The sequence below is a fragment of the Pteropus medius genome, unplaced genomic scaffold (assembly GCF_902729225.1).
Source record: "Pteropus medius unplaced genomic scaffold, Ma_sr-lr_union100, whole genome shotgun sequence".
Taxonomy (NCBI): Eukaryota; Metazoa; Chordata; class Mammalia; order Chiroptera; family Pteropodidae; genus Pteropus; species Pteropus medius.
This window is the reverse complement of record NW_024344240.1, coordinates 16,430,412-16,438,894: the sequence shown is the minus strand read 5'-3', so window position 1 is coordinate 16,438,894 and position 8,483 is coordinate 16,430,412. Positions and strand designations below refer to the sequence as shown.

The 8,483-nt window shown below is 42.6% G+C and overlaps 1 protein-coding gene across 3 annotated transcripts in view; it reads left to right on the top strand.

Annotated features, from left to right (window-relative positions):
• The first annotated feature begins 1,517 nt into the window (after positions 1-1,517).
• The window catches only part of LOC120607277 (polypeptide N-acetylgalactosaminyltransferase 4), an 88,464-nt gene continuing 81,498 nt past the window's right edge, over positions 1,518-8,483 (top strand). Inside the window, exons 1-2 of one of the 3 annotated variants that reach the window (XM_039869015.1) lie at positions 1,518-1,834; positions 2,470-2,554. In XM_039869015.1, the coding sequence (XP_039724949.1) occupies positions 1,820-1,834; positions 2,470-2,554 (100 nt within the window). In that variant the 5' untranslated portion in view covers positions 1,518-1,819. Of the gene's footprint in view, positions 1,835-2,427; positions 2,555-2,956; positions 7,498-8,483 lie in introns of those variants that run through there. The other 2 variants (XM_039869014.1, XM_039869013.1) reach the window with 2 other exon arrangements.

The following is an 8,483-nucleotide window of genomic DNA, read 5'->3' as shown; positions in this document are numbered from 1 at the left end:
TGTTAAACATGGGAGTTGTTTCCAATTTTTGGCTATTGCGAATAATGCTGCTATGAGCACTTGTGCACAAGTATGTCCTCCAGTCTTTGTTTTCAGTACTTTGGAGCTTTGTTTTCAATACTTTGTTTTCAATACCTAGGAGCTAACTTTTTAGGAACAGCCGAAATGTTTTCCATAGTGCTATACCATTTTACATTCCCACCAGAATCCAGCATTATTTTTAAATATGTCAGCCTTAAAAACAAAACTAAACAAACAAATAAATGAAAACAAAATGCCATACCTAGATTGGGTAATAAGCAAAGCTTAGGGTCCTGACAAAGTTTGCTGACAACACTTTCTAGACTAGAATGTACACAGCTGAGACTCCCATAGCAATCCCTTAAGGAGCTTATTACATTTTATTACATCAGGTAGGACCCTGGATCTCGCCCCATATGTGTTGAATCAGCATCTCTGGGAATGAGATCCCCTAACTTATCATTATACATGTTAAAATATGAGGCTCAGAAATGTAGATTGTTGAGTTCTTGAGGGCAGGGAAAATATCTCAGTCACCTTTGCATCCCTCAGAGCCAAACATACGGCAGATATTTAACAAACATATATTCAAATTAAACTTATACTGCAATCTAAAGCTATTTCCTATCTGCTTAATTGCTATGTACAGTATTCATTAAAACTAAATTGTATCACTTAGACAACAGTTAGAGAACCTGTAATTAAGTTGTGTAGTATACCTTTCATTTGCATAGCTTTTACCGCCCGTGATCTATTATGCCATCTTATGCTGCCAAGAATTCTTATTCTATATGTAATTTTCAGCTGAGTCCTTCATGCTTTAAGGCAGGGTAAAAACGGATACGGACTTGGAATTGGAAGAGCTGCCTCTGTGTGATCTTTGACAGTATATGTTAAGTATATGTAAAATATCTAAGAATCAAGTTTATAATCTGTAATCGTTGGTAACACTTTGTAACTTTATCAGCTTCATAGTGTTACAGAAGCACAAATGATATTATGTGTAAGGAAACCTGCTGCAGAAATTGCTATAGTTAATATGTGGCCTAATAATTTAAACACAACAAAAAAATGTTTATTTTTAAGTCTTCCTAAAGACTAAATATGCTGCTGTATAAGTTGGCTGCTCTAAAACATACACTAATGAGCAGATTAGAATAGAAACACATAGGAGAAAAGCTTTAAACAGAGGCAGAACATCCATTTATTCATCACGTTTATATCACACAGGGCATTGTGTGAAAAGTGTAATTAAATAAATTCAAATCTGTCCTCTAGACGTTTAGTTCCTTTTTATAGATTAGCAACTAGCAAGCTGCCCTAATTCACATCAAAGCTCCATTCCCCGTCCTTACAAGCTGTCGCGGACCTGCTTGAAATTCGCAGACGCTATCTCTTTAACGTGTAATAGAACTCTGATTGCATCGATCATAGACTCATTATCCTCTCCCTCCGAATCCTCTCATTCCTTTCCTAGTTACTACCCTCCTTCTTGGGGTCAAGCCGCGGGAGTGCGAGTGTTAATACACACTGGCTTTGGTTTGTGGTCGCATAGGACCCTGGGGCGTCCCGCCTGCCAGCATGCTGAGGCCGAGCCGTCTCCGGCGCCCGCGGAGCCTCGGGGCTCGGCTGGCCACGCCTGGAGCGCGGGGTTTGACTGGGCCGCCGTTGTTGTAGAGACCGGGAGGCGCCGCCGCTCAGGGCAGACGGTTCCGGGCGCCGCACGGTCCCCCCTTCCCCGTCCCCTCCCTTCCCCATTTCCCCCACCGGCAGCAGCCGGGAGCCCACCGCTCCCCCCATGGCCTCCGCCCCGGTAAGGACGTGCTGGGGGGCGCCTCCCCGCAGCCAGTACCGCGGGGTGCGGGGCCAGGTCCCGGCCGCTCTCGCACCTGGCGGGAGGTGGAGGCAGGTGTCCGCAACCGAGTCCTGAACCTCCAGCTCCTCGCCCCGGGCGCCCATGTCTCACTCTCTGCTACTTGGGCGTTGGGAGCGCCCAGCCCTGGCTGGGCTCCCGGGCGCTCCTCCCCGCGTCTCGGAGCTCGGGACTAAGCCCCTGCAATCCCATGGCCCCTAGAATTCTCTGAGGGTTTCAGTGGAGCGCCTGCGTCAGAATCACCTAGGAGGTTTTTAAAAAGTACCAAAGCCGGGGCCCCGCCTTGCACCTGTGACTGCTGTGCCAGCGGCGGGGCCTGGGAACCTGCATGTTACACGAGCGGCCCGGGAGGTTTCTCAGGCGCGCTCGATCCTGGGAAGTGCTGACAGAGGATTTTGCAGGCTCTGCGGGGGTGGCGCCCCGCGTGTGCTCGTGCGGGGCATCCTGCTCCGCAGACCCACCGCCTCTGTGGCGGTTCCCAGGCCGGACCCCGCTGCAGGGGACAGCGTTCGTCCCCGATCCCCCGAATTCGAGGTCTGCACCTGCTTTCAAAACTTGACAACTTTCCTTCCCAGGAGGACCCCGTTCTGGAGCGTTATTTTAAAGGCCACAAAGCGGCGATCACCTCCGTGGACTTTAGTCCCAATGGCAAACAACTTGGTAAGTTTCTTTGTGTGTGTGTGATCGGGCAAACGCTCAACTGGTCTAGAACCTTGCCTCTTGTCAAGCCTCCAGGAGAATCTCCGAGGACCTATGTGGGGGTTGAGGGCGGCCGGAGACTCGGGGAACCCGGCGCGGCCGGGTGCAGTGGGAGCCAGAGTGAGCCCGAGCCAGGGCTACCTTGGTCACACCGGTCCCGGGCCCCCATCCTTTCCCGCACAGCCTTCTTGTGGGCCTGGGCCGGCCGGCAAGTTTCACGAACTAACCACTAGGAGGAGTGAGTGGGAAAGGGAGGGGTTTGTCCTCCGCCCAGGGAGGGTGGGGTGTTGGCTAGAGAGTTCGTGAAAAGTTGTGAGACCTGCAGGAGGAAGTTGGGAGAGAGAAGTTGGGGCTGTGCTGCAGGCGGAGGACTGAGAGGTCTCAGGTGACCCTTGGGAAGCCCCTGTGGCTGGAAAGGAGACGAGCGCCTGCACGAAAGGACGGACCTGCTCGGAAGTTCACTCCTACCTGTGCCGGGAACTGAAGTTGCGGATCCGCCAGCCTTTCCCCTGCGTGGTGACTCTGGTGGCCGCGTCTGCGCCCTAGCTCTGAGGATCCCGATGGCCGTGAGGTGGACCTGGGCAGGCAAAAGCTGCCTGCTGCTGGCACTTTTAACTGTGGCCTATATCGTGGTGGAACTCTCGGTCTCCACTTTCCATGCCTCCCCAGGAGTTGGCCTTGCCTGGGAGCGGGGGCCAAGGCAGCTCTCAGACCCTGAGAAAAAGACAGAGGATTTGTCTCGACCGCTTTATGAGAAGCCCCCTGCAGATTACCATGCACTTGGGGAGTGGGGGAAAGCCAGCAAACTCCAGCTCAACGAGGCTGAACTGAAGCAGCAAGAAGAACTCATTGAGAGATATGCCATCAATATTTACCTCAGTGACAGGATTTCCCTGCACCGTCATATAGAGGATAAAAGAATGTACGAGTGTAAATCCAAGATGTTTAACTATAGGAGACTTCCCACCACCTCTGTTATCATTGCTTTCTATAACGAAGCCTGGTCGACTTTGCTGCGCACCATCCACAGTGTTTTAGAAACTTCTCCTGCAGTCCTTTTGAAGGAGATCATCTTAGTTGATGACTTGAGTGACAGAGTTTATTTGAAGACACAACTTGAAACCTACATCAGCAATCTCCAAAGAGTACGCTTGATTAGAACAAATAAGAGGGAGGGGCTGGTGAGGGCCCGCCTGATTGGGGCCACTTTTGCCACTGGGGATGTTCTCACTTTCCTGGACTGTCACTGCGAGTGTAATTCTGGTTGGCTGGAACCCCTTTTGGAAAGGATTGGTGATGACGAAACAGCAATCGTTTGTCCTGTTATAGACACCATTGATTGGAATACTTTTGAATTCTATATGCAGACTGGAGAACCCATGATTGGCGGGTTTGACTGGCGTTTAACATTCCAGTGGCATTCTGTCCCCAAACATGAAAGGGACAGGTGGAAATCGAGAATTGACCCAATCAGATCGCCCACCATGGCTGGAGGACTATTTGCTGTCAGCAAGAAATATTTTGAGTACCTTGGAACATATGACACTGGAATGGAAGTGTGGGGAGGTGAAAACCTCGAGCTGTCTTTTCGAGTGTGGCAGTGTGGAGGTAAATTGGAGATCCACCCGTGTTCCCACGTGGGCCATGTATTCCCCAAGCGGGCACCATATGCTCGGCCCAATTTCCTACAGAATACTGCTCGGGCAGCGGAAGTGTGGATGGATGAGTACAAAGAGCATTTCTACAATCGGAACCCTCCAGCAAGGAAAGAAGCTTATGGTGATATTTCTGAAAGAAAATTACTACGAGAACGGCTGAACTGCAAAAGCTTTGACTGGTATTTGAAAAATGTGTTTTCGAATTTACATGTTCCAGAGGATAGGCCAGGCTGGCACGGAGCTATTCGCAGTATGGGGATCTCTTCTGAATGTTTAGATTATAATTCTCCTGACAACAACCCCACAGGTGCTAACCTTTCACTGTTTGGATGCCATGGTCAAGGAGGCAATCAGTTCTTTGAATATACTTCAAACAAAGAAATACGGTTTAATTCTGTGACAGAGTTATGTGCGGAGGTTCCTGAGCAAAAGAATCATGTAGGAATGCAGAATTGTCCAAAAGATGGGTTCCCTGTTCCAGCAAACATTATTTGGCATTTTAAAGAAGATGGGACCATTTTTCATCCACACTCAGGACTTTGTGTTAGTGCTTATCGGACACCAGAGGGTCGACCTAATGTTCAGATGAGAACTTGTGATGCTCTAGATAAAAATCAAATCTGGAAGTTTGAGAACTAGAAGAGCACAACAGCATTTTCATCCTGAGCTGATGATATATTTAGGAAAGTCAGATCCTCAGTGAAGATTGTATTTCATCAGCGATCACCCAGTGGTCATCTGTGAGAGCACTGTAGAATCTGTGGTTCATTTTGGTCTAGAACACTGAAACTGGGTGTATGAAGAGCTGCTGTTTAATGTTTCAAAGTGCCTTAAAGGTGGTTTTATTTCACAGCTCTGTCATTTTGGTTTCTTGCTTCTCAATAAAGAAGTTGACTGCGAATAGAGATACACAAAACATTTAAGTGCCAGACTTGATATTAAAGAATGTAAGAGTCCAAGAAAAATGAGAGATGATTTATGTCGATGGGTAAGTTCACTGCACATCCCATTTTTTAACCAAACTCATAAATGTGCAGTTTGAGCTATTGTTATTTTGATTGTATATAGAATTTGAATTTAGCTAGCACATTAAATTTTAGGATTTTTTTATTTTTTATTTGAATTTTTCTTTAATCAAATGGAAATCGAAGAGTTGATTTTAAGGAGAAAGACTTGGTTTAGATGTATGTGCCCTTAGAAGAGGACATTAGTTCGAATGTGAGTTTGAAGGTCTTTTTAACATTTAGACATCTCAGAAAAATATACCAGTATCTGAATGAAACGGGGACATCTTTACATTCCACACTTTGTAAACTTGGACTTAACTTATCTATATTGATACCTCAAGTTGCTCTGATTTTGTAAGCCGTCCTATTTGTGAACTTGTTTGTGTGTTAGGGCATTTTTTGATTGCACTTCCTTAAGTTGTGAATGTACTAGAGAGGGACTCATTCAGAATACTGTATACTTCCTTCCTTTTGTTAATGCTTAATCACTTAAAGTAAATTCAATTGAGGCCTCTTTGAAGTTAAACTCAACTGTGTTTACTGAAATGTGTGAAACTGAAAGTGGGCCGAATTTTACAAAGGCTGTGGAACTCTTCTATGAGTTCTTGCTGATTAGGGCATTTAAGCATTTGTCTTAAGAAAACAAGGGGAAAAGACTGTCTTGACAATGGTAAATGCTGCCTTCCAGCTTGTTTTCAGCACCTATTAGGAGCCTGGAATTTAGGCAGCTTTCACTAAGTGGGAGAATGAATGACTCAGACGAGGAATGTGACTTTGGTCAAATCATTTGACCAGATGACTCAGTTTGGGCCTCAGTTTCCTCATCTGTAAAATGTAGGTGCTGGATTAGATCTTAAAGATCCCTTCCAGCTCTGAAATGTTATGATTGTACATTATACCCTTCTGAGATTCAGTCATTGTGCAATCTCTGTAACACTTGTTATCTCATCACTCTCAACACAGGTAATGTTGAGCAATGCTCGATCCAGTTATAAAGCTGGTAAAGGGAACTGGTTTTAAAACTTACGTGAGCTGAGCTCATGCTAAGCGGTTTCTTTTGAATTGAATGGAAAGTTGTGGTCAGTATTTGTATTCATTTCGTTTTGACAACCGTTAAACCAATTTTTGTTTTTATCTTTAAGATTTCGAATTCTAAAGATAATCTTTTGGGCTAAGAATATAAGTATTTCCCAAACTAAATTATTTGAGAAGTCAACTGGTTTTATTCCAATATTATATCCAGAAATCACAGGCTAAATTTAGAATTAAATCTCGATTAGTTCATTTTGGTCTAGATTTATGAAAAATGCATGCTTCATAAGGAATTAGTTTATAGTATTCATAAGTAATTTTCAGTGTTTACTTAATGACTTAGAGAGTAGGAACTTTGCAATATTTGAGTTTAAGAAAAATTTTTAGGATAACCATTTCAAAAAGTAAAATTGCTATGTATCTTGAATATGTTGTTTCTTTTTTACTTCTTAAAATGAAAATGTGTTAATAACTTTCTGTAAGTTATCTCTCAATTGTAAAGTTTATCAAAAAATTACCCAGATTCCATGTGCAATGTATATGGCCCTGGGTGTAATTTAAGGAGGATTTATAATAATGTTTCTAATTTTACAAAAGAGTTGATTGACAACAGATATTTTCCTAAACCTACCTTCTCCCTTTGCTCCATCTGCCTTTTTAAAAAATTAAATCACCCTTTCTCTCTTTTTTTTTTTTAATTTATCTTTGTTGTTCTTTTTAGAACCCTATCAAATGGGAGAACTAAAACTGATATATTCTGGAAGTACTTTTTGGAATTATTTTTATTCTAGTATTGTGTTGCTCATGTCAAAGGGGAAAGGGAGCATTGAAAAGTAAAGTAGTACTTAATTCTTTATTTACCTTTTGTCTAAATTGTAGAGTGTGAACTCATTAATCTTTTTGGAAGAAATTTTAGGCTAGGTAAAGACAAAAGGTTGTTTTTAAGTTGTGTAGCCCTAGTAGGTTTAGGGTCTCAATTTTAATTAATAAAATACTTAGTATTGACTCATTTCTTTTTTTTTTTATTTTCTGTTTTAATAATATTTTTTAATGGACACAAAGAATATTAAGGTTCCGATTAATGTCTTAAATGATGAATTTTCTTCTGTATGTGAGCAGTTTCCATCTTTTTTTCCCTTTTGTTAATTGTATTTGCGATACTGATTAAGACATATAAAATAAAATGTGTGCCTGATTATTTTTGCAAGTGGATTCTGATGATTTTAGTCTATGGGATCACATTTATTGATGGGAACAGATGTAAGTTAGCTTATAATTCTTTAACATATTTGAAAATGCAGACAGTAGAATATTAAAGAGTTAAGCTTTCTGTGTTATTTTGCAAGGTGCCATTAACCAGCATGTATGCTGGAGTGGTTTTAGCACTATTTATGCACTAACTACTCATAAACTTAGAATGATCAAGGATCTCTGGGACCTACTGGGGGCACTATAAAAGGAAGCAAGTGGGTACCTGGGCACATTAGTACTAATTTCACAACCATGGGCTGAAAAGAAATGTGTCTGTCTTATAAACCCCAGAGCCTCACACTTCCTTCAACCTTCTCTCTGCATCACCCTGTCCCTAAATGCAATTCCTATCCACCAGTAGCATCTCTCTTTCTCTTTAGTGATTCCTCCCTAATATCCTACACTCCAGCCTGACACAATGCCTGTTAATTACTAACCTAAGGACTTAGCTTTATACATCAGATGTCTTACAGCCACGTTTAAGATATGTATAGTTAAGCTAAACATATTTTCACTGATCTCTGTTTTTTTATGCTGTTTAAAAATTACTATAAATACATGTGTTTTAATATTGCTCTCTTACTGACTGCAACCCTGTGCAAATCATTTCATCTTTGTGTTTCAGTTTCATGAATGCAAAAAAAACAAACTGAAGAATCCATAGAGACAGTACATTAATGATTGCCAGAGGCTGGGGGAAGAAGGAATAGAGAATGGTTTCTAATGAGGATGGGTTTTGGGGAGTATTGTCGTGGCAAGAATGTTCTGGAATTAGTGACAATGATTGTACAACTTTGAGAAAAACACTGACTTGCACACTTTAAAAAGAGAATTTATGGAATGTTAATTATATCTCAACTTTTAAAAAATTGGGAAAAAAGAGGGAGAATTTCATGTGTCCTAGAAAAGATTTCTTTTTTCTATGTTCCTCTATGCATACTA